The sequence below is a fragment of the Mercenaria mercenaria genome, chromosome 6 (assembly GCF_021730395.1).
Source record: "Mercenaria mercenaria strain notata chromosome 6, MADL_Memer_1, whole genome shotgun sequence".
In the NCBI taxonomy this organism is placed as follows: Eukaryota; Metazoa; Mollusca; class Bivalvia; order Venerida; family Veneridae; genus Mercenaria; species Mercenaria mercenaria.
In genome coordinates this window covers 29,847,269-29,875,041 of record NC_069366.1, presented here as the reverse complement: position 1 = coordinate 29,875,041, position 27,773 = coordinate 29,847,269, and the positions used below count along the sequence as shown (strand labels likewise).

Sequence of the window (27,773 nt, the reverse complement as noted above, 5' to 3'; positions counted from 1 at the left end):
GGGGGGCGCCTTTCTCCACCATCCCAGCTAGAAAGTTCCCATATGACCTAAATTTGTGTCGGTGCGTCGCTATACCAAACAAATCTATTGTGCATGCAAGTTTCTGCGGCAACGACCGAGAGCTCGTTTCTACAAACATACCAACATAATTGTATGTATGTATGTCCATTAAACCCCGATGTACTCAATTTGGGCATATTGGAAAATTTGTTAGCACAAAAACAGGACACCCGTCTTACTCTGCTGCTCAAATTTCAAATGACACGTGTTATATTGGTAAAGAGAGCAGCAGCAGAACAAAAATTATCAGACGATGTCTCGAGTTAGAAAAGAATTAACGCTAAATATAACACTCTTTTGGTGATATTGAAGATTTTTCCATGGCTGCTATTAAATCTATCAATCTCTATTCAAATCTAGAAACCGAAATACCATTTAGCAATTTACGCAGTTTGAATTTGCGTTTGCAAATATTCGATGGTGTTTACAGTAACTAGAAAAAAGTTACGATTCGCGTGAGAAAACTTAAATCATTTGCAATGTATGGGTAGATACATTTATCAAAAACCTATTAAAATGCGGATGGAGACGTCATGCATTAAACTAAACACTGAACGATAACAACAAAAAACCTAGTGCATCCTTAATGTGTGAGTTCGTTAACGTTCTATTCATTGCCTAATAAGTATGCAATCTTAACATTGTAGAGGATATAAAATATTAATAAATAATAATAATACATGTAACAGTTTTGTATACGGCTCGAATATGCGATTTGTTCACCTGTGTAGCAGTTGGGATTAGGTAAGAGTTTAGATGCAGTTTCCCTAATAGGCACATTGTTAGGTCCCATATGCAGCGCGGGTTTTGGCAGTTGCACAATAAAGTATATCATAGAATGACACAGTGTTTCAGTGACGCAAATATATATATGAGCCGCGCCATGAGAAAACCAACATAGTGGCTTTGCGACCAGTATGGATCCAGACCAGCCTGCGTATCCGCGCAGTCTAGTCAGGATCCATGCTGTTCGCTAACAGTTTCTCTAATTGCAATAGGCTTTGAAAGCGAACAGCATGGGTCCTGACCAGACTGCGCGGATGCGCAGGCTGGTCTAGATCCATGCTGGTCGCAAAGTCACTATGTTGGTTTTCCCATGGCGCGGCTCATATTGTTACTGTTGATTTAAAATTGTTTTGCTTTGGAGTGGTTTGTATAGAGCAATTCACTGAACGGACTTTTCAATATATTAAGTCTGTCTTAATTCATTTTGTTATTAATCGTTGTATCGAAGTGATTCAAGGAAAGGCTGCAAAACAGATAGTTATCATTTTAAAATCATAGATAATTATTTATAATTTTATTTTAATTTTAATTATTTTATAATTAATTATTAATGAATACCCGTGCGGTCAAGTATCATGCCAGAGCGATCGAGCTATTGAAGCACACATTTTCCAGGGTAAAGTTTATATAACTCTATACGAAAAATGTTTATATTCCTCCAAGTATCCAGGGCTGCTCCAGTTGCAATTTTAGACAATGTCACGATCCCTACCAGTAAGCATGCGCAGTGTGATAAACTATGAATTTAAATTATTATCTTCGTAATAAGTATTATAAATGTGACAAATAAATATCTTAAACGCTGTAATATAGCAGAGAACGCATCTCTTGCCTACCTGTTTTCAACATGTTCAAGGGGAGGCCCCTAAAACCCATTCCGTCGGGAGACGGAGACCCCCTCCCTCACCTATCCCAGATTCGTAGCATTTCTGCTTGGTTCGTAGCTATGCTGCTCATATCTGGCGTTCAGTTCAAAATCAATCAGGTTCGCCCCTGTACATATTATACACTAAATACGTGCGGACATGCAATAAGCATATTTTTGCCGTGCACTCCAACTGATGAACGGTTTACACTATAGAGCTCCAAATTCAAGTTTGCCGGTTAAGCATATAGCCCAGGAGTCAGTTCTAAGATGATGTGGTACCTAAGTGTGTAAGTAAACTCTCTTTCTGTCTCTCTGTCCTTGGACCACATATGGCCATAATGGGGCCATTTATAAAGTGGGACCGATCCCGTCTTAAACAGCCTTTAATCCCAAAGTGACAAGGTGAGCTTTTGTGATCGCGCAGCGTCCGTCGTCCGTCCGTCCGTCTGTGCGTAAACTTTTGCTTGTGACCACTCTAGAGGTCACATTTTTCATGGGGTCTTAATGAAAATTGGTCAGAATGTTTATCTTGATGATATCTAGGTCAAGTTTGAAACTGGGTCACGTGCGGTCAAAAACTAGGTCAATATGTTTAAAAATAGAAAAACCTTGTGACCTCTCTAGAGGCCATATTTTTTATAAGATCTTCATGAAAATTGGTCAGAATGTTCATTTTGATGATATCTAGATCAAGTTTGAAACTGGGTTATGTGCCATCAAAAACTAGGTCAGCAGGTCAAATAATAGAAAAACCTTGTGACCTCTCTAGAGGCCATATTTTTTATGGAATCTGTGTGAAAGTTGGTCTGAATGTTCATCTTGATAATATCTAGGTCAAGTTAGAAACTAGGTCAAGTGCGGTCAAAAACTATGTCAGAAGGTTTAAAAATAGAAAAACTTTGTTACCACTCTAGAGGCCATACTTGTGAATGGATCTTCATAAAAATTGGTCGGAATGTTTATCTTGATTATATCTAGGTCATGTTTGAAAGTGGGTCAAATGCCCTTAAAAATTAGGCCAGTAGGTCAAATAATATAAAACCTTGTGACCTCTCTAGAGACCATATATTTCATGGGATCTGTATGAAAGTTGGTCTGAATGTTTATCTTGATGATATCTAGGTCAAGTTCGAAAGTGGGTTAACTGCGGTCAAAAACTAGGTCATTTGTTCTAAAAATAGAAAAAACCTTGTGACCACTCTAGGGGCTATACTTTTGAATGGATCTTCATAAAAACTGGTCAGAATGTTTATCTTGATGATATCTAGGTCAAGTTCGAAACTGGATTACATGCCATCAATAACTAGGTAAGTAGGTCAAATAATAAAAAATCCTTGTGACCTCTCTAGAGGCCATATTTTTCATGGGATCTGTATGAAAGTTTGTCAGAATGTTTATCCTGGTGATATCTAGATCAAGTTTGAAACTGGGTCAACTGTGATCAAAAACTAGGTCAGTAGGTTTAAAGATAGGAAAACCTTGTGACCTCTCTAGAGGCCATACTTTCGATTGGATCTTCATGAAAATTGGTCAAAATGTTCATCTTGATGATATCTAGGTTAAGTTTGAAACTGAGTCATATGCCTTCAATAACTAGGTCAGTAGGTCAAATAATAAAAAACTCTGTGACCTCTCTAGAGGCCATATTTTTCATGGGATCTGTATGAAAGTTGGTCTGAATGTTCATCTTGATGATATCTAGACCAAGTTAGAAACTGGGTCAACTGTGTCAAAAAAATAGGTCAGTAGGTCTAAAAATAGAAAAACCTTGTGACCTCTCTAGAGGCCATACTTTCGATTGGATCTTCATGAAAATTGGTCAGAATGTTCACCTTGATGATATCTAGTTCAAGTTTGAAACTGGGTTACGTGCCGTCAATAACTAGGTCAGTAGGTCAAATAATAAAAACCTTGTGACCTCTCTAGAGGCCATATTTTTCATGGGATCTGTATGAAAGTTGGTCTGAATGTTCATCTTGATGATATGTAGGTCAGGTTCAAAACTGGTTCACATGAGCTCAAAAACTAGGTCACTATGTCAAATAATAGAAAAAACGACGTCATACCCAGTTCAAAACTGGGACAGGTGAGCGATTCAGGACCATCATAGTCCTCTTGTTTGTTGCGCCATCTGGACAGGTGTATTTTCTTATAGGTTGTACAGTAGTAAAGAAAAATACTGTTTAATCTACATTGTATATAGAATAATCAACTTCTGAGCGCGGTAGTAGATAGCAAGGCCTTTTTTAAATAAGAATTACTCACCTTATGTTCATTAATATCCTTGAAACAACACCAACAACAAAAAAACACCAAGAAAAGTAGGGGTCATTTATCTTCAAAGAGAGAAATTTTTGGCCTAACTACTCTAAAGGAACCAACGTGGGAGCCATCTGGTCTAGTCGCGTAATGGCTGCCAGGTATTTGAACATTAATTTTTCACTTGGCATGGCAACAGAGGTCTAAATTGAAGCTAGTTCTGTTTAAATTTCATTGTGGATGTATTTTTGACATTTTGGTAGGAAAAATGGGAGAGCAGGTTGTATTTGGTGAAGTCAAGCTCAATTTTAGTATGAGTAGTACTTCCAGGTCACAGCAGTGTGATTTTGATGTCAGTTGACAGTAAGCAAATGTGACCATAGAAATCTCTCTTAGAAGATACATGACCCCTACTTTTCTCTTCATTTAATATTAGTTTTATAATAACTCTTTAAAATGAGGTATTTGTTCTCTGAAATGGGTCTAGCTATGTTTGGCAGCTCTTTAAAAAAATGTCAGTTTTATATAAATGAAGAATAGATAGGGAAAACTATTTACCTTATTGTGACCTATAATTTTGTCTGACATGTTACCACTATGTAACTTCTTCAACGATGTTTACATTTTGCTATATTCCTAAAATCTACTTTAAAGTGCTACCAAATTGTCAGACATGGATCCACAATGAAATTAAAAACAGGAAATGGCTTACATAAAACATGAAAATGCCATTAGGATGATTTTTTTCTTTCCGCCATTATCTGACTAGCCCGGAAGTGGTACTTGATTAACTTTTTACTACTAGTGTTCCTATATTTGATAAATATTCCGCCCAGGAAGTAGGGAAACCCGATAAACTGATTTCCCGAATGGGAAGTTTCCCATACTGAACAAAGAATAAATAGAATAAAAGAAAAGGTGAAAATCAGTACATCTTCTTCGCTGTAGGTACAGTTGGTTGGTAAAGGAACTTGATCATATTTTATCAGCAGCTGGCAAAATTGAATCACTGAAATCAAACGAAGTTCTATAGAAAGAAAACATTTAATCGTTTTTATTTTGATCAAATATGCGAATAGAATAAATCTCATGATTAGACAATATTCATTTTTGTGTGCAAACTGCAGTTACAGCCTCGCTCTCACCAGTAAGAAACCTGTGTATCAATAGTTCACGTGCTTTTGCTCTTTTGTTCATATCCACTTCCAAGCACTTGTCAAGAAAGTCCTTTAGTTCATTGCTTAAAGTGCAGAACTTTTTAACTTTTGGCTTTCCAAACTTTTTGATTAGTTTCATGGCGTCTGTCGGCCTCTCTTTGATGTACGGAGGGTCGCCTTCCAACATCTCGATTACTGTGATGCCTAGACTCCATATATCTATTTTGAAATTGTAAGGTTTCCTGAAAATAAAGGAAATATGTGTAGCATATCTTTCTTGCCATCAGTCAACATTTGTTGTTCTGTTGTAGTAGATTATTTGTAAGATATTTTTGTAATTCGTTTAAGGAAGAAATATTAGTACCAAGACAACAATAAACAAAACAAACACAGTCAAAGTAGTAAGCATGATATGTAAATTAGCAATGCCATATGCTAAAATTTCGGTTCAGGATAACCAATCAGAATCCAGGGTTATAAAACTGAATTTGGAAAAAAGACACGGAAAGTGACATTGCCATTGGTCAATATTAAAGTAATTGACACGTGATGACGTCCGTCAATTTTAATATAACTAAGCAATGCGGCATTCTTCGGACGCAAATAGAGCCTACTGCGTACATGGCCTCCCGCAAAACAATGGAGAATGCTCAAATCGTGTACGTAATTTAACAGTTATCATTACAGATCTACTACCTTTAAAATACAGTCTCAGACATACAAGTCAGGTGTTTAAGATTTTAGACAGTTGTACAGTCTATCTAACAACGCGGTACATGTAAATAATATAAAAACATGCAAAAATAATTTGAAATGGCTATCATGAATTCCTTTTAAAACAAATCCAGTTCTTTATTACCTTGAAACCACTTCCGGTGCCATCCAACACGGAGTTCCAACAATTTCCCGCTTTGTTTCATATTTACTGTATACGAAACTGGTTCCAAAGTCTGTGATTTTGACTCTGCCCTGAATGTCGATCAGCACGTTGTTACTTTTAATGTCTCTGTGCACGATGTTTTGCCCGTGCAAATAGGTCAACGCCTTCACACATTCTTTCGAAACGTACGCTATTTGGCTTTCTTTTAATAACATCTTCCTAAGAAGACAAGCAAGCGAACTTCCCCTCATGTACTCCATAACAAGCCACACCTTCCTCACAGCCTCCACATAGGCAACATCTAAGGCATTGATAACATTGTCGTGCCGGATTTTCTTCATTATGTTTATTTCCTGCAGCAACTTATTGTAGGGCACTTTCTCTACCTGGATTATTTTTATTGCAACCTTTCTGTTACACGTGCTGTTCTTTAAACCTGCCAATACCACGTGACTAAAGGTTCTGTAAAAAAATGACAGATATAGTTTTAAACTTGGTTAATCATAGGGTCTAATTTAATTCGGAAAGTCAACAGTTGGGTTCGAAGTCGATTGTCGGGCCAGGAAGTGGAAAATGGGTCTTTTGGCACCCAAATGATTTTTACCATTTTACCAATGGTATGGGGGGAGCCCCTATTAAACTAGCCTAATGTGTTAGGAACCGATAAATGGTTCACTTTGATTATAACTAATTGGTGGGTCAAAATTTTATACACAAATTTAATAGGGACCCTTTAAATAACCAAATATGAGTATGTATTATATACAGAAAAGAAAGTCGAAATTAAAATACAGAATATTATTTAAACCTATGTATTAAAAAAATCACATACTTATTGAAATAGCGGGTTTTGTTAGTTTTTTTCAAAGTCTAAGCTTATTCTTTAATTTTTATATAAGATGGAATAACAATGATTCTTACCCAGTATCGATCAGTTTTATCGGTGCGTATTTCTTTAATGGGCTGCCAATGCTAGATACATTTTCTGTAAGAAAAAAAAGTTTACATTTTACTGATTCGCTAACATTAATTCCGAGTAAATAAAAGGAATGTCACGTGTCGTGCTAAAATCAATTATTGCGCATGCTTCCGGTTATAGGCATAAAGAGATGAAAACAACTCAGAAATGTTAATAGATCAAAATACTTAAGGTCAAATAAAAAGCAGCTGTTTCATGACATCACGCTCGACTTCTCGAAGACTTATTAGAAAAAATGTTTTTTCTAAGAATAAATTGATTGTCCAAATTCATGTAAGAGTTATGGGACTTGATACAACGATATTGTTCGTTTGAATTCTGTATGAGGTTTCATTAATCATCTGCATTTAGTTTTGGAATTAGAAACCATGTATTACTAAAACTTTAACGTGCATCTTCTATATCTACAAAGGGGAATAAACTTGGCCAAAATAAAAATATATATTCACTTTTTACCAAATTTTATTCACCTTGATAACTTGTATCAATTTCAATTCAATGTCTGCATTGACTTTGGAGAAAGCACTTTGTATGCAAAAATGTAACCTAGATTTTCTAATTTCAAGAAGATGGATACTTTTGTTTAAGTTCGTGTAAGAGTTATGGGATGTAACATTGTAAGACGAGAGTGAAGTTTTAAGGTAGTATCTGCAATGGTTAAACACGGTATCCAGGGTATCCAGTTTACACTTGGAAAACTTTAAAATGAATTTCTAAGTTAAATAGTAGCATAACTCTGGAAATACTAAGATAGAGTTACGCTAACGTGCATTGGCGGCTTAAGCAAGCACAGCAAGTATAAATTGAATACCTGAAGTAATGACGAAAATACTAGACTTTATAAAAACACATTTCTAAGTTAAAAGGTGGCATAACTCTGGAAATACCGCTGTTAGATTCACACATCTTGTCACATTTATGAACATTGCCACTATAGGTTTCTCTTAAGTAACGAAGAAGATATCTGACTTTAAAAAATAACCAACGCAGATGCCGATGTCGAGGCGAGTACAATAGCTGAAACTGCAACATTTAGAATGTTTATCTATGAAACAATATAAACTGTATCACTTACTCAACATTTTATAGATGAGGGCATCTGCTGCATTAAGATGAACACGAGGCTTGGTTTCTTTAGCAACAGCTCCTCTTGATTCTACCTAATATAGAAAAAGATGAGGTTACAACACCCTTAAAGTACGGTTACCGTTAAACTTGCATGTGCATGCAGCAACAGTTGGAACACTTCAATTTCACCATCATGACACAACATTGAAAAATATGTTAGACACATACGAGTACACGGAAACTGTAAAAAGTGTGTCGTACATCTTCCGGACAATTTGGTATTATATTATGAAAACAAGAGGATCATGATGACCCTGGATCGCTCACCTGAGTAATATGAGCTACATGTTTCAAATGTTAAACTGATGTTAAAATATTAAAAAAGTAGGTCAGTAGGTCACATGCATGGTCACTGAAAGTCAGTTTTAAGATTGGTGTGCAAAACGGTATATGTCATCCAAATTTCAAGGCTGTATCTTAAAAAAACAAGAAAGTGGGTCAGTAGGTCAAGGTCACAGTCAAATGACCCCTACTTTGGGTCATCAGGTAATTTTAATTAAACAGTCTAGGAAATATAATCAGATAATTTTTGAAGTATTTTTACCTATATAACTCATATAACGAGTAACCCCGAGCGGGGCCTCTTTTCACCCCAGGGGCATAATTTGAACAATCTTTGTAAAGGACCACTAGGCAATGCTACATACCAAATATCAAAGGCCTAGGCCTTATATTTTCAGGCAAGAAGATTTTAAAAGTATTTTTTCCTATATAGGTGTATGTAAAACTTGGGACCCCCAGGGCAGGGCCTCTTTTCACCCAAGGGGCATAATTAGAACAATTTTGGTAGAGGACCACAAGGTAATGCTACATACAAAATATCAAAGGCCTAGGTCTTGTGGTTTCAGACAAGAAGATTTTTAAATGTTTTTCCTATATAAGTCTATGTAAAACTTGGGACCCCGGGGCGGGGCCTCTTTTCACCCCAGGGGCATAATTTGAATATTCTATATAGAAGACTATCAGATGATGTCACATGCTAAATATCAAGGCTCTACGCCTTGTGGTTTTGGACAAGAAGATTTTCAAAATTTTCCCTGTATAAGTCTATGTAAACCATGTGACCCCCAGGGCGGGGTCATATTTGAATCTAGGGGGATAATTTTAACAATCTTGGTAGAGGACCAGTAGGTGATGCTACATACCAAATATCAAAGCCCTATGACCTGCGGTTTTTGACAAGAAGATTTTTCCTTTCGGTTGCCATGGCAACCAGAGTTCTGTATGGAATTTAATTCTTTGAATAATTTTAAAAAAGGACCACCTAATAATCATTCCTATGAAGTTTGGTGTAATTCTGCCCAGTGGTTTTTAAGAAGAAGATTTTTAAGAAATTGTTGATGGACGAACGACGGACGACTGACGACGCACGATGCACGACAGACGACGGACATTGAGCGGTCACAAAAGCTCACCATGAGGCTTTGGCTCAGGTGAGCTAAAAATGGTCTCTCAAGTATTATTATACGTTTGACTAGACGGAATGTAGCAAATCACCTGACATGAATCGTGAAGAAATTTTGAAAGCCATCTGTACAAATCACAAAAACTGTTCAAATTTGCAATTTGCTAACCGTGCACAAAATTGTAAACTCGGGTTTGCAAACCAGTCTAGAATCTAACATCTAACTGGTTGATTCTGAGCTCAGATTTGAAATTAACCAATAGCTTGATAACAATAACAGACTGATCTACACACTCGAACTGATCTACAGTATTCTGAAGTTCTCACTGCACAAAAAGTGCGGAAGGATAGTGGGTGTGTTTTACTTTGCTAATATCAAAAATAATGAAGTAGAACAATTCAGAGAACTGTAAAGTTACACATGAATTTGCACTGAAAATGACTTAGATCATCAATTTATTAGGTCACGTCTCGAGTTATCGCCTTCTGACTGTTGTTATTTTGTTTTGAACAATTAGTACATATAAATACCGAAGAACTTCAGAAACAGTCCCGCTCAATACTCACCAATTGTTTTATTACTCTTAAAGTTTTTACAAGTTACACCGGTCTGCAATATTGCACACACATACGGTATATTGGAGGTGGAGTAATGTTCGAATACTGGATGAGGCGGATATTCGCTGTAATTTTCCATTAAGTATAACATCTTGTACACCGTCTCTAACTTGTACTGAGAAGCTGCCAACCATATGCGGAGAAGAGGTTACTTCTGACTGATTTGGTTTACTAAAGATTATCTAAATGAGCCGTGCCATGAGAAAACCAACATAGTGGGTTTGCGACCAGCATGGATCCAGACCAGCCTGCGCATCCGCGCAGTCTGGTCAGGCTCCATGCTGTTCGCTTTTAAAGCCTACTGGAATTGGAGAAACTGTTAGCGAACAGCATGGATCCTGACCAGACTGCGCGGATGCGCAGGCTGGTCTGGATCCATGCTGGTCGCAAACCCATTATGTTGGTTTTCTCATGGCACGGCTCAAATGCTTTGACCCAAACCAAAGGATCAATGGTATAAGCGCCGATTAGTTATGTACATTTATGTGATTTATTTTCAGTAAGTATTTTTGAACACAACTGTACCTTTGTTTCCTTGGTGTCTTTTAAAGCTACATTTCTCTGCAAAATTGCAAGTCTATCACTCTGTTCCTTACTGAAAGTAGAACAATTTCTACAAATTGTTGAAGAAGTTTAAGTTTGAAATTAAATTCCAAAGGACTCGGAATCAATAGTTTTGATTATTGACCAGCAAGACATTCATTAAGTTTTTTGTTGCATGACATGAGAATTTTATTTTCATAGTTCCATTTTTTTTATTTTTAGATTTAGCCCAGTAAATATGTGTTAATAACAGACAAGTGATAGAGCAAAAACATATGGACCGGCAATTTTTATCAGGTTGCATAGGTAAAGTATAGTAGAACCTTGTATGCAAAGTACTGCGGCGGTATACGTGTAGAATACCGAATATCGAATCATCCTCTTCATCACAATGAAGGGCCGGTAACTCTGAAAAACAATAAAAAGAAAGATGTCAGTCTTTTTGAGGACATAGGTTGATAAATATTATGTTCTGACTCGCTGTGGCATTGGCTGTTAAAAATGGTTATAAATTCTAAACGGATTATCAAAGGAAAGAAGAATAAATTTTCATTTCATTAGCAAATCATTATAACAATGCTGTCACTATAAAAAAAATATGGAAAAATGTGATAAAAATACAAATGGCGCATGTACATGTATCACTTGAGAAAATCTAAGGCCGAGAGGAAGTGGGAAGTGGACTAGTATCACTAGATGCTACATTTTTAATAATGCGATGATGTTTCAGTTATTATATAGAAAAGAAGCAGTACTATAGATATTTTTAAGAACAATGTCTAAATTGATTTTATATCAAAAGAGAAAAATGAACCATCATTTTGATTATTTACACCTTTTATGCTGTAGCATAACACTGTTTAATCTATTATGTCACTATAGATTAAAGCATAATAGTAATAAAATATAGAACATTATTTTTTTAATAAGTAGGATATGAAAATACAAAATTTGAGCCGCACCATGAGAAAACCAACATAGTGCATTGATCCAGACCAGCATGCGCATCCGCGGTCTGGTCAGGATCAACGCTTTTCGCTAACGGTTTCTCTCATTGCAATATGCTTTGAAAGCGGACAGCCTGGATCCTGACCAGACTGCCCGGATGCGCAGCCTGGTCTGGATCCATGCTGGTGTCAAATGCACTTTGTTGATTTTCTCATGTTGCTGCTCAAATGAATTAAACAACTGTCATGATAAATATTACTTACGCTTAATACCTCCTCTTTCCATTTGTTACTTAATATAAAAGCAAATTCCCTTGATTCACAATTTTTAAAATTCTTGAATAGTTCATTGTCAACATCCTTGTAAGTAAATGATTTGTCCCTTTGAAGTATAACAATTGACGTTAACGTTGTCTCTTAGGAATGACGGCAGTTATATGACGTAGTTTTTCAACGTCATTAACGTTAGTCTTTTCGTGCATATCCCATTGGCTGTGACTAAATACAGAGTTGGTGCACCTGTGATATATTACAGACTCCGGTATATACCGGATTAACTAAATTTGAAAGAAAATATCTTAAATGTATATATTTTGTAACCATGGTGATACTAACCCTAACCTCTAGTCAGTATATTATGCATTTGATACTCTAAATGCGTGCGGACATACAAAAAAAATGAGTAATTTTGCCGTGCGCTCCAATGGATAATAATTCCGGCAGGCGCAGAACGGCTGCACCAACTCTGCAATGAGAAACATTCTATTCAATTTCGTACATATATCATTCTGAAATATGTTTTCGGCTGAAGTAATGTTAACTCTTACAAGAAGTTATAGTGTAAATGAATAAATTAAACTGATAATAAAACATACTCATTTTATTTTATTTTTCTTTATAATCTTTTTATATGTATACATTGTGTATGTGTGTGTATGTGAAAATATTTGCCATTTACAACAAAGCAAAAGAGTTATGAAAATAAATTTTATTCACAATTATTTTCTTAAAAAATTATCAATTATACTGTAACATATGATAACATATTAATATCCAGATCATATTTTGCATATTATGGAAATAATCTTTTTTTTTGTCCAAAACATCCTACCTCAAAAATTTTCTTGGCCAAAACATCCTAGGCCAAAACGTCCGTGGCCAAAACGACCGTCCTCCGTAATACACATTGTCTTTAGACTTTTACACTTCGTTTAACTTTGTGTAAAACTATTTTAAGCTGTAAAAACTCATATAGCACCCCGACTCTCATGTAGTATTTTGTAAATGGATGCATAAATTCATACGCTACTATAATAAAATAGTGCTTAAGAGAAAAACATTCGTTTATTCTATTTCTTCTGCAAATTGAAGAATACGATAAACAAGAAGTCATAAGTCGAAGGTGCGGATTGAAATAATCTGGCTCAGTATCAACTGCTCTGCGGAAACTCGAACCAGCTATTTCAACCAATGAAAGATTCTTGTAGTCAAAGTTGAAACTTATTCAGATCCTAACAAATATTTTGCTAGGAAGAAAATGAATAGTCTGTAGAATGGTACTATACATTTTAGCGCTAGTATTACAAAACAAGGGCAGCCGGAAGACAGCAACGCTCGACTATTCAACAGTCAATTTAATGAATATACTAGCCAAAAAGGTTGCATAGTTTGGTAAAAATACAAAACATAGTTATGAAACCTGTACAATGCATGTCAGCTCATCACAGTGGACAAGTGTGTGAAGTTTCAATCAATTCCCATACAAAAACCTACCCAAAAATCACTCAACCCAAAGTCGAAAAAGTAGCATAATTTTGTAAAAAAAAAAGCGAAAGAGTTTTAGAACCTTTGCAGTGTAAGTCGTGGGGTGAGGGGTGCAGGTACGATGAGAATGAACACATGGTATGGTTGGATCGTTTAGTTTGTGTATAACTGTTTTGAACTATTTTGATACGCTTCGCCGTAGCCCTTCAAAGGAATTAGAAGTTAAAGTTAAAAAAGAAAATACTTTACAGATAATATTATTTCATACGTGTGACTATCAGATTTCAGAAGTCGTGTACTTTATGTGCATCGCGTGCTAATAATAGATGTAAAACACGTATATAATTACGTATAAGCAATATCACGAATTTCTCGTGCATCACGTGTTCACCAGCATATGACATTAAAACGGGCCTGTTCCTGGTATCATTTTCAAGAAGTATCAGCTTTGTCAAAAATAAAACATGTCAAATGATAAACTAGCAGAATTTACAAACATCAACAAATTTCCCTGAGTGTATCATTATCCCTCGACGAAGTCGGAGGAATATAGTTTTGGCGTTGTCCGTACGTTCGTCCGTCCGTCCATCCGTCCGGAGCCATATCTAGGAAAGAAATGTTTAAATAAAACTTCATATACATGTTCACCACTATGAGGTTATGGCGCCCGTCAAGTTTCAGTCAAATTGCCCGAGTAATACCAGAGTTATGGCCCTTAGACGTTTCTTGTGTTAACTATATAAGGTACTATAAATATGGCAATTTCTGATTATAATTTTTGATGTATTTGACCTATTAGAAATACGAAACTTAAACTGACTTTAGATCACCGTAATGTTGTTGAGCACACACAATTTCGTTCTGATCTCTTTACTAACTTCAAAGTTATTGCTCTTTAATTGTTAAAAAATCCACAGATTTGTACATACCAAATCAACCAGTTGGTAGAATTTCATTAAACTTTTTTCATTCTTTTCCATGAACATTTATCATAAACATGTGAAGTTGCGTACCCATACATGGTCACCTCCTTGTCCTGGTCGTCCCAACTCCCCCTCCTACCCAACCCCCTAAAAATCATTTTTTATTTTAATTTATTTTTTTCAAACCTTCCATGAATATTTATCAACAAGAAAAGTTGTACCATTCCCTCACCTCGCTACTGCACCCAGTCATTCCAGACCACCCCGATCATGCATCCCGCACAACATTTTTTTTTAATTTTTAATTTTCCATCAATATTCATAATCAACATGTGAAGTTTTGTACCCACAACCCCCTTCCCCCTCCCTCCGCCCACCACATAAAAATGTTTTGTTTTTTCTTCCATTCCCTTTTTTAAATGTTCAAACCTTCAACATTCACCCCGACCCCGCCACCAGCCATGTTCAAGATATCTTACTTGATTGTGCTCTCTTCGTTTTAGTTACACTTCAAGCTCACATTTCAAATAACTCCATTTAATTCTTAAAGCTAAGCTTATTACAGTAAACATATTCCATTAAAAATCATTTGTCAGGATCAACATAACACATTCACTTAAAACCTTCATTTTCTGTTAAATTGTTTTTGACTAAATTAAACGAAATTATTTGCTTCTTAGTAACATCCTTAACATTTTGCCGAATATATAATTTTTTACCATTACTCACCACAAACCTTTTCGGCAGGGGATACTAATTCGTCGAATTTGCTTGTTAATCTAGACTTAGTGATGAAAATCGTGTTTTGATGAGTTTCAGGCAGTGTTGAATATACTATAAAACTCGGTAAGTATGAACAATGTGAAATATGCATGGTGATGACCGTTGTACCAAAGTGTTTGCAAGTGACTAACAATTTTTACCATCTTTATTATGTTAGAATCGTATAATAAAAAGAACTCTTGTTTTCGCCTAGAAAACATGACAATTATCAGTCAGACGTACTGTTTGCATATAGAGTCTAGCCAAAAGTAGGATAGAAAGCAATACCAATTACTTTGGCCTTTGCTTCGTTTTTATTAGGATTTCTGAAAATCAGTAAGTGTATTAAATATACTCAGTAATTGCTTTCTCTGTATGTGGGTTTACACTACGTACATGTAGAAAGCTATATATAAATTCAATATAACAGAGAAAAAGCTCAGACACCAAAAGGTTTTTACTAACATGCAAAGATTTCTAACTGGAAAATTAAAGTATGACTTTATCAAAAAAACCAAGAACAAAAGAACTGGGATAAAGCAACAACAATAGAGATTCAATGCAGACATGGAAATCTGCACATCAGTGGTTTGATTTTGTTCTTTCCTGACAGAATGATTTGGACATCCAACGGCACCAGTCAACTAAGTAAAATTAAGTTTCAGAGAATAAAACACATAAAAACGCTGGAATTAACTGTTATTGCTTTTAGATGTTAATTCAGGAACTTTAATGTTAGATATACAATACCGAATAAATTCAAATACTCCCTGAACACATAATTCAACCTAGATCAAATAGATCAAATACATGTGTCACATTCCACATATTTCAACATTATAATTTATTTAATTTTACACTTACGCTTTATGCCTCCTCTCTCCATCTATCAATAAAAGTTATGAAAACTCCTCCAATGCATAATGTGCAAACATTTTTTAACGTTTGTTTAAAGTAAATGAACCGCTCTTTGTAGACTTCAGTACAAGCTACGCGCCTAAATCTGACGTTAGCTTTGTCTCTTAGGAATAACGTCAATATATTGACGTACCTTGACGTTATGACATTATTCCTTTCGTACATGGAACATTTCAAAAACGTATCACAAGGTGAGATATGCAAATAGGAACACATTTTCAAAAATTCTAGAAGTTTGTTTTCGGTAGCATTTACTTTACACGGAATCATACAGCGGTCTGGCTGGTACAACAAGACTTAAAGCGCCAGATATCTGAACAGACTTCTGTTTCTTTTAATAATAATAGCGTTACAGGAAAAATGAGATAACTCATCAGTTAAAAAAATATATTCCATCGTTTCTTAAATGGCGTGTATATTGTCTGACAAATAAAACAACATTTGCATCAAACTTGACCGTAGACCAACCGCTTCGCTCAACGGTTGTACCGATCGTGGGGTCGTGAGTTTGATCCCGGGGCGAAGCATATGCTCTCCACAACAATTCTATAAAATACATTTTATTTGAAACTATTCGTCCACCTTTGTTTATCCTACACTAATTTATCTTAGTACTGTGATAAAGTTCTGCATGTAAGAAGGATTCACTAAAACTACTATACCGAATGCTTTCAAACTTCACACAACTCTTTGACATTATGAAATTACCACATACATCTTCAGCATCGTAAGAAACCCTCAGAGAGCAAACTTCACAGCTCCTTTTTTTTAATTACCCCCTTTTTAGCTCAAAACATTTGGTTTAGGTTCTGCATGTATGAAAATTCCACAGAAAGTACCATGCCGAATGCTTTCAAGCTTAGCACAACCCTTTGACATTATGAGTCAATCTCACAGGTCAAGTAACACAAGTCTCACTTATATTTTATTAAAATCGTTCCCTTTTTAATATAGAAAATGTTAGACTTTTGCATGTAAGTATTTTTCTAAGAAACCATTTGATCAAATGATTTCAAATTTTATTCCAGATAAACATATTTGGCATTATGAAATGACCTCACATAGCAGTTTTAATGCCTTTTGCTTCCATTTGTGGCCCTTTTCTCACCTACCGATTTTGGTGGAAATTTGTAGGTAATGAGTATTCTCAGGAATAACTAATAATGAAATGCTTTCAGAGTCTGTATAAGGCTTCGGCATCTTGAACTGACCAACCGGAGCCAGATTCCATAACTCCAACTTCTAGTTTACAAAATTATGCCCATTTATTAAAACGTCTTCTGTACCTTTTCATATTTCATTTGTATTAGGTGAAATGGCTTCAAAACGTCGAGCGCGCTGTCATTAGACATCTCTTATCGATCAATATTACATCAATTAACAATACATGATTTCACATTAAAATGTTCATATTTTCATAATACTGTATGCCCGTTTCTCGAGTAAAATCTGACTCACCTACCGGGGCAAAAAGGCGGGATCTTAAATGCCCCAAATTGAAACTGAAACTGAAACTGAAACTGGTTTATTTGCTTAAACGCCTATTTCTACATTTAAAACATATTCAATGGCGTTTTACAATACAAGTTGAAATAAAATATTAAATATAAAATATTTTAAATAAGATTAATTAAAATGAATCAAAATAGCAATTATTAATTTAAAGTCAATGATAATACTATATTTTAAAATATTACTAACATACAATTATCACAGACAAACATTAAATTTCTATCACTGTCACCAGCATCACTGTTTTAAAACTCAGTCAAAACTTAGAATAATGCAAAGTAGTCTCTGAAGAAGTGCGTTTTCAACTTTTTCCTAAAGCAGTCAATTGAAGAACTTTGTCTGATGTTCAACGGCAAATTGTTCCACAACTTTGGCCCTATAGTACTAAAGCTTCTATCACTAAAAGTTTTTCGCTTGTTGAAAGGGACGATGTAACAGTCAACTGATGACTCCGAGGATCTGAGGGAGCGCTGGGGGATTTTTCGGTGTTAAGAGTTCAATCAAATATGCAGGCGCATTTCCAACATGGCAATTGAACATGTACGTCAAGATCTTAAAGTTTATTCTGGCTTTGATCGGCAGCCAGTGCAAATCGTAGAGTGCCTGCTTAGAACTGTCTCTTCTTCTACGATTCAGAACTAACTTCGCACACATATTTTGAATGCGTTGCAGTTTTGCGATGTCACAATCAGAAATACCGTATAAAATAACATTACAGTAGTCTAAATGCGAAATAACCAGCGATAGCACTAAGGTTTCAGTTGCATCCTGAGTCAAATATTTGCGAATGTTTTTGATTCGGAAAAAATTCAACATTGCCGTTCTACACTTTATTTTTATATGCTCTTTGAAAGTTAAAGTTTCGTCCAAATAGGCCCCCAAATATCTGATGTTACTCTGTCTCTTGATTTTATCACCACAAATATCTATCTCGTGAATGTTTAACTTATTCAACTGAGGGGCACTTCCAAAGGCAATATGTTCAGTTTTTGAGGAATTCATTTTTAGTTTGTTACTGTTCATCCACTCATTTGAATCTGTAGCAAACTCCTCTAGTTCACCAATGGATTTAGCCTCGATGGATGGTTCGGGCTTAAAACGTGTGCTTGCGGTGTGGTCGTCGGCAAAGCCATAGACGGAAATGGACGGGGGAACAATGTCAAAAATCGTTCCTGCGTACGTGAGATAGAGCCACGGCCCTAAACAGCTTCCCTGGGGGACACTACACGTAAGCTCACGTGCTGATGACACTGTTTGATTCACACTCACGCGGCAGCTCCGTGGCCTCAGATATGAGTTCAACCAGTCCAATGCAACACCAGAGACACCATACTGACATTTCAAAACGTCCAAAAGAATATCGTGATCTACCGTATCAAAAGCTGCACTAAGGTCTAATGCTATCAATGCAGTCACTTCTTGATGTTCCACAGCGTCCAAGATGTCATTGATAAGTCTCAATAAAGCCGATTCGCACGAATGATGTTGCCTGTATGCGGACTGATTTTTCGGAAGGAGATTATGTTCATTTACATGTTTATTAAGTAAATACAGTGCTGATTTCTCTATCAATTTGGACAAGAATGATAAGTTGCTCACTGGCCTATAGTTTGAGAATATAAGTTCGAGACCAGCTTTCTTTAACAGAGGTCTAACTATTGCCTGTTTCCACTGCACTGGGAAGACTCCTTGAGTCAATGAAAGATTCACTAGTCTAGTTATAATTGGGAGGAGCTCGTTTAAATATGACTTCAACACTTTTGTTGGAATAACATCAATTTCACACGACTTTGTTTGTAACTGGTTAATGAGTTTTCTAACTTCATCCTCACTAAGTTCATCAAATTTTCCAAATTCCGGCACATTTCTCATTGATGGTTTATAGTTTTCAAAATCTTTTAAGCTGTCCCGTATTTTCTGAATCTTTTCCATGAAAAAGTCAGCAAATTTGTCAGCTAGCGTATTTTCATTTTCAACAACAGGCATTGGATTCTCCGACTTGCCGCCGGTGAGATCTGTCACAAATTTGTAAAGTTTTTTGGAATCACCTTTGTATTCGAGCACTTTTTGGCTAAGAGTTCTCTGTTTTTCTAGTTTCAGTTCATGGTGATATTTATTAAGAGCAGTCTTGAAAATTTCATAGTCCTGTGGATTTTGGTACCTCCTCCACAAACGTTCGGATTTGCGCAGAATTTGTTTTAAGTGGCGGATATCCTCATTAAACCACGGTTTCGGATTTCGACAAATAATAGTTTTCTCTTTTAAAGGAGCGTGCTTGTCAATGATATTTTTCATTTCATCTTGGAAAATGTCAACATATGTCTCAATTGAATCACTTTCAATTTTCAAATCAGCAAGGTCACTAGCAAAATCTGAGTCATTTATGTCATTAAAGTTCCGGTAAGTAATAGACTTGCTGATGATGTTTTCCTTTTTCACTTTTGTAATGACTTTTACTACACGATGGTCGGATAAGAAAGGACCGGGTTCACATGAGATAAGTTCAACACATTTGCGACCTCTGTGATCACAAGATCAAGACTCTGACCGAACACTTGTGTTGGGAAATGTACATGTTGTTGCAACCCATAGCACATAAACAACTGTTGAATTCAGAAATAGTGTTGGTGTCGTCATGTAAATGTAGATTGAAATCTCCCATGATCATGAGATTGGGGTACTTGGAAATAACGTCTTCAAGAAATTCGAAAAAGTCTTTCACAAATTGCGTAGGTGTCGCCAAAGCTGGGGGTCTATAAATGCCTACACAATTAATGGTAATGTTTTTAAAGACCATTTGCCATACTCCGTACTCAAAACTGTCGGTGGTGCCAGATACCATTTTGCGCATTTGAACACTACTTTTACAAGTCAGAGCAATACCGCCACCCGTTTTGTTTCTACGATTCGCAACACTGAGTCTATAACCATCTTGATTTAAATCTGATGTTTCGAATTGGGATTGTTTTTCATCGGAATACCAGGTTTCCGTCAAAAGTGCAAAGTCAATGTTCTCGTCACGAAGCAATTGTCCGACTAGCACATCCTTTTTGACTACTGAATGACAGTTCAATGTTAGACAGGTGACATTCTCTGTATAGTTACCGAGTGTGTTTGATCGTTTTGGATATACAAGATTTGACACATTTACACCATATTGTTTCCTTTGTATTTTGTGACTTTTGTGTATTGCAGCTCCTGATCGGTAACTTCTAAAATTTAATATCCCCAGACCTTTTAATCTTGCCAATAATTGTTGGTCAGGTAAAATCCATTGTCTGGGTATTGATCTATATTTCATTAGTTCACTTGCACTATAGGTTTTAACCAGGCCCTTAGGATAATCCATTATGTGATAATCCATTGTGTGCACTGAGATGGTGTTCACCCAGTTATGATAAAATCCTTTGTTAAAATCCAATTGTTTTGGACACAAAAATGCAATTAGTAATCCAAAAACGAATGATATATTCATAAATGTCATATATTCATGTAACTCCAGAACAAAAATGAAGTTTCTACATAGTCATTTAATCACATAAAATCCCATTTATTTAGAGAGACACAATTTAGCAGCCTTTGACATTTGGCGCTCAACTGCAAATGGTATACTTTGTTGTTGTTTTTTTGCGGGGTATAACTTCCCAACATTAATTAGAGGTGAAGGACGAATGATTTCAAAAACAAAGCCGTAGAACATACGCCCCACCCGGGAATCGAACTAATGACCCCGCGATCCGCAGATCTGCGCTCTCCCTATTGGGCTAAGCGGGTTGGCTAAAAATGGTTTACAAAGCTGTTTTAAATAGTCAATAACTTTCAAAAGCACTGCCTTTTCACATTCGTTATGAATACTGATTTATTATTGCTCCGGTCGGAAATACTAATGAAAAATCTGATCGTTATAATTATAAAAAACGGTAACATAACCTACATTACGCATGATTCTAAATTGCAGGTTCCCATCTGCTTCTCGGGCAACTTCATTACGAAATTAATTGGAACTACCGCCTTACCCGCATGATCATAAGAAGCGAAAAATAGAATTTGAACTATAGCTCTGTGATTTTAGCAGGTATACAAATTTTGGTTCTATCCTCATACTTTTATTACAATGTAAATGAGATGTAAAACTGAAAATGTGTATCACTGACTGACCCATTAAATTAAAATTTGATAATTAAATGATGATTTTAACGATGTTATCTGTATGACAGTAATAATACACATTGATACTCATTTTATCTGTATATTTCAACTTCAACATGTAATGTTATCTATACATGTTTGAGTCTTTATATACTTTTCAACTGTTGCTAAACATTTTACTAGATTGGAGAATTACTGACTTAGCACAATGTTTGTCAAAATTCTTGTTGTGTTGGTTATTCTGCTTGAATCTTCAACCTGCTTTCTAATGAATTCTAGTTCTAATTTAATTTAGAAAAAGAAATTGTTTCAATAGAAAATGATATACAAAGTAATTATAACACTATAGATAACATGATATTAGTCCAACTTCAAGAAAAGAAGACAGATCTCGAAAACTTACGGAAACATAAGTTAGAAGGTGTTATGTTAAGATCAAAATGTAGATATGAAGATCTTGGTGAAAAACCAACTAGCTATTTTTTAGGTCTAGAAAGTAGAAATTTTATAAATAAAACAATTAACAAACTCATAGATGAGAATGGAAAAGAACTTTTTAACACTAAAGATATTTTATCTTATCAGAAAGAGTACTATGGCAAATTATATAAAAACAATTTTATACCATCAGATGTATCGTTGACTGAAAGTTTTGGCGAAAACATATTTAAACTTTCTGATATGGAATCACAGAAGCTAGAAGGAGAAATTACACTTGACGAACTCACTGCTGCAGTAAATGGTATGAAAAAAAATAAAAGCCCCGGTCTAGATGGATATACTGTGGAGTTTTTTAGCTTTTTTTGGAAAGACATTGCACATTTTATCTTGCGGTCAATTAATTTTGGGTATAATAATGATAGATTGTCAGTGACACAAAAACAGGGTGTTATTACTTGTTTACCAAAACCGAATAAAAATAGACAATACCTTAAAAATTGGAGACCAATATCCCTTTTAAATGTCATTTATAAACTAGCTTCGACAGTCATTTCGAACCGCCTTAAAATGTTTTTAGACAAAATAGTTCACACCGATCAGAAGGGATTCATTGCAGGCAGATTTATTGGAGAAAATATAAGATTGATTTATGACATTTTGTTTGAAACTGAAAAACAAAATATTCCAGGACTATTGTTATCAATAGATTTTCAACAAGCTTTTGATTCTATTTCATGGGATTTTATTCATAAAACATTAGAATATTTCAATTTTGGACCTTCCTTTAGAAAATGGATAAAATTATTTCAGCAAGGAAGTGAGACTTGTATTTTACAAAATGGGCATTTGTCAGATTTTTTTCGTTTAGAAAGAGGTTGCAGACAAGGCGGTCCAATATCTCCTTATCTTTTTATTTTGTGTGCAGAAATACTTGGATTAATGATAAGAATGAACAATAATATTTCAGGTGTAACTATTAGTAACAAAGAATATAAAATGAGTCAATACGCAGACGATACGCAGTTGTTTCTAGATGGAACTGAACAATCTTTACGTCACTGTTTGAGTACACTAGACAAGTTTTATAAAATTTCGGGATTGAAAATAAAACATTGAAAAGACAAGAGCACTTTGGATAGGATCATTGAGTCAGTCATTGATAAAATTATGTCCAGATTTACATTTAGACTGGTCGCAAACACCTCTAAAAATATTAGGTGTAACTTTTTCTTCACATGTCAAAGATATTTGGATTTAAATGGTCCACTTGTTTTAGAAAAATGCAAAGATTTGATACGCTCGTGGTCAAAGAGAAACTTAACTTTATTTGGCAAAGTAACAGTTATCAAATCGCTTGTAATTTCGAAATTTGTGCATTTGTTTATAGCATTACCAAATCCCCCGTCAATCTTAATTAATCAATTAAATAATATAGCATTTAAATTTTTATGGAATAATGGACCGGATAGAGTAAAGAGATCAATTATAACAAATGATGTCGATTCCGGTGGTTTAAAGATGATAAATATTAACACATTTATACATAGTTTGAAGTTGAGCTGGTTAAGAAGACTTTCTTTGAATAATTGTGATACTTGGAAAGATTTAATAAATTTTCCTTTCAAGAACATTTTCATTTTAGGTGCAAGTTATGCCAAGTTAATGGCTGGGAGAATACAAAATCCATTTTGGAAAGACGTTCTTGAAAGTTGGTACTGTCTTTGTGAATCTATTGATATTACAGACCTGCAACAAATTTTATATTCTCCTCTTTGGAATAATCACAACTTCAGATTCAAAACATATATGAATAACAATTGGTACAAGAATAAGATTATCAATGTTATAGATCTTCTAAATGAAAATGGTTATTTTTATACGATAGATGAGTTAAAACGTATATATTCAGTAAATGGTACATTTTTAGACCTACATAGAATTATGAATAATATACCAAACGAGTGAAAAGAAAAGATAAGAAATAATAAAACAGCTGTCCACAAATACAACGTAGATATTAACCCATACTTAAGATTACTTGTTAAAGATAAAAAGGGCAGTAGCTCTTTTTATAATACCATTACAAGAATTAAGGAAATATACATACCAAATAAATGGAACCAAACATTAGGACATATATCAGAATTAGAATTTAAATTATTTTGCAAAAATATAGAAACAATCAAGGAAGTCAAACTAAAAAATTTTCAATTTCAGATAAATCAAAACATTCTAGTAACTAAATCATTTTTGTATAAAAGAAATAAAGTCGACAACAATTTATGTTCATATTGTCGTCAACAACAAGAGACAATAGAACATTTAACATTTGAATGTGCACATGTTAATAAGTTTTTATTTGACTTAAGTAATTGGGCAAAAGAAAGATTTAATATTGACATTAATTTACAGAAAAAAAAAATTCATTTTTTCGTATGATACCTGTACCAATCGAGCTGGAAATTATCTTGCTTTACTTCTAAAGTATTATGTTTATAAAACAAAGTTTAAAGAAAACTGTTGTAGGTACCTCTCTATACCAATGTTCAAGGTTTATTTTAAAGATAAACTTATAAGTTTGAAATACATTTCAGCCATAAATAATAAAATATCTGAATTCGAAAAGAATTGGTCTCAGGTTATCGAAACGATAGATAACTAAGCAAAAATTAACAACAGAATTTAAGAAATAAAGCAAAGTAAAATATTTCCTAACCTGCCAAAATATCATCTTTAATAATACCAAAATATTGAAAAATAAAAACTTGTTAATTCCGATCTTTTATTAACAGAGCTAAGCATAACTGTCTACTAAGAGTTATTAAGGGATTTTTCATTTTATTAAATCAGTTTCCCCCATTTTTCACTGTTTTCTTCCTCTTTTCTTTTTTTTTTCTTAAACAACTTGCGCATATTTCTGTTAAATATGTGCTCTTTTTTTTCTGTCTATATTTTTTTTTTCTCATACACATTTCATCATATTTTCGTAAAATATTACCCCAATTTGTAAATTGCCTGATAACAAATGTCAATGATAATATACGACTTAAGATAGTATATGAAGTAGTTATAAAAATATTATACATAATAGATCACTAAGATTACATGTTGAACAATATGTCTTGATATTTATATTATTAATTTATGTAATTGTACGTTTGCATCATGTGTTTATATGTATCTATATATGTAAGTTTGCATCATGTGTTTATATGTATCTATATATGTACACAATTTGAAATAAACGGGGTTACCACAAAAAAAAAAAAAAAAAAAAAAAAAAAAATTCTAGTTCTAATGCTGGGGGCAATGTTTACCAAGACCTCATCAGCTTGTTTGTTGATGAAAAGAATGCTAGGCATCAGTTAGAAGACAGACTGGATAAGCTAGAGGAGTTTAACAATGAAGTATTGAATGAGTTACATAAAAGCAGAAATAATAGGCAACAACTGTTAGATCAAAACACCAAACTGAGCACTGAGCTGAATAAAGCTAAAGCAAGTTTGATGGTCCTGAAACAAGAGTATGATATACTGAAACAAAACTTTACAAATCAAACCAGTGATCTACATAGCATATTGACGGAACTGGTAACACTAAGTGCTAACTCAACGGAGCTATCACGTTTCAACGAAAAGCTTAAGGTCAAAGTCTCAAACATGGAAATAAAACAAGATAATATTGAAACTAACTTACTAAACATATCAAACAGCATTGATGTCCAGAACACAAATATAACGATGTCTCAGGAAAGGATGTTTGAAAAAGTGTTGAATTTGTCAGCCGGTCAGGAACTGTTATTTAAGAATTACCATACACTGCTAGAACAATATCTTGCTGTAACTAGTCAAAGCAGAGACCGTTTTGTTGAAAAAAGGCAATTTGTAGATACTGTAAGTGAGTTAAATGCTAATCTGCATGACATGAACAGCACTATTCAGAACATAACTTTGCAGACGGCGCGGAACCGCCAGAAAACAATGGAACAGGGTAAGTCATTACATGGCATCTCGGTATTGAGCTCAAAACTTTGTTATGTTAATAGTCTAGAACATATGAAGTTAAAGTTGTTCTGCACGTTCGGGTCAAAAAATTTTCTACAATGTAGAATTTGATTAACCCCTGTTTTTTTCAATACGTCAGAATGTACTTAGAAAATTCGGCAAATAAAAAGGATAGGGCCGTATGTTCGATTTTTTTCTGGTTCAAAATATATGTAAGCCTCGTACAAGTTTTCATAATGGAAACCTATCGAAAAATCACATTTTAGAACTTTTTCGCGAATAGAATTTAGAAGTTTTTCTACAATGTAGATTTCACCTGAAACTTCTCAAAGATGAATAAACATGTGGTCTAAAATACGGTGAAATAATTTTACGTGTCAGACGTTTTAATATCATATTTCAACTTTAGAATTTATTTATTTGTTGGGTTTAAGGTAGTTCTGCACGTTTGATAAACCGGAAGTCATGGCGTAACGTCATTTATCCGGAAAACGGAGAATAATGCCTGAATTCGACGTACGGAAACGAAAATCATTTTATGAATTAATGGCAACCAGTGAGTAAATTTATTACAATGGCACTGTTTCTATCTTTATAAAGTTGAAATATGATATAAAAACATCTGACACTTTAAATAATTCAAAATAATGTCTTAAAATTAGCTTAAAACAGGTAGTTCACTTTAATCATAGCCAAATATCTCAAAAATAAGCACACGGACCTATACATTTTATTTCACCATATTATAGGCCATATATTTATTTACGACTGTGGGAAGTTTCATTAAAATCTACATTTTAGAAAAAATTCTATTTGCGAAAATGTTATGAAAGTAATGAAAATTTGCATGAGGTCGAAATTTTTCAAATCAGTCTAGCAAAAAATCAAGCACACGACCCTATCCTTTTTATTTGCTGAATTTTCTTAGTATATTCCGAAGTTTTGAAAAATCAGAGTTTAATCAAATTCTACATTGTAGAAAATTTTTGATCGTAACGTGCAGAACTACCTTAACGGCGCACCGACACAACTGTAGGTCATACGGCGACTTTCCAGCTTTCATGGTGGAGGAAGACCCCAGTTGCCCCTCCGTGCATTATTTCATCACGAGCGGGCACCTGGGTAGGACCACCGACCTTCCGTTAGCCAGCTGGATGGCTTCCTCACATGAAGAATTCAACGCCTCGAGTAAGGCTCGAACCCACATCGATGAGGGGCAAGTGATTTGAAGTCAGCGACCTAAACCACTCGGCCACGGAGGCCCCTTTCAACTTTAGAAAGATAGTAACGATTAGATGTCGTTGTAGTTAATTTACTCACCGGATGCAATTAATCCATTCATAAATGGTTTTCATGTCCGTATGCCGATTTCAGGCTTTATTCCACGTTTTCCGGATAAAAGACTTGACGTCATTTCTTCCGGTTTATCAAACGTTCAAAACTTCCTTACTGCGAGGGTCCTTCACAAAATACTAATGTGATTCCTTACTGAGGAGCAAAAAGAAACATCGTTAAAAATGTGCCCGAGAACTTCTGAAAAAAATACAGCTGTAATATTTAGTCGGGTTATTTATAGCTTATTAACACACTGCGGGGAATCAAATGATGGTCAAAATAATCTCTAAACTTGAATAAATTTCCTAATGTGATAAGATATGAAATTTAAACAT

At 34.8% G+C, this 27,773-nt stretch overlaps 1 protein-coding gene across 3 annotated transcripts; it reads right to left on the bottom strand.

Moving 5' to 3' along the window:
- Positions 1–5,015: 5,015 nt before the first annotated feature.
- Positions 5,016–27,561, bottom strand: LOC123549287 (serine/threonine-protein kinase Pak-like). Of its 3 annotated transcripts, none has more exons than XM_045337237.2 (7): positions 27,424–27,561; positions 11,007–11,091; positions 10,666–10,735; positions 8,065–8,149; positions 6,932–6,995; positions 5,990–6,472; positions 5,016–5,372 (listed from the first exon to the last, which is right to left on the bottom strand). In XM_045337237.2, the coding sequence occupies exons 1-7, from the start codon at positions 27,443–27,445 to the stop codon at positions 5,078–5,080; spliced, it is 1,104 nt and encodes a 367-aa protein (XP_045193172.2). In that variant the 5' UTR covers positions 27,446–27,561; the 3' UTR covers positions 5,016–5,077. The 3 variants fall into 3 exon arrangements, with proteins under 3 accessions (XP_045193172.2, XP_045193170.2, XP_045193171.2); XM_045337235.2 differs by lacking the exon at positions 27,424–27,561 and adding an exon at positions 15,944–16,082; XM_045337236.2 differs by lacking the exon at positions 27,424–27,561 and adding an exon at positions 11,895–12,054.
- Positions 27,562–27,773: the final 212 nt, after the last annotated feature.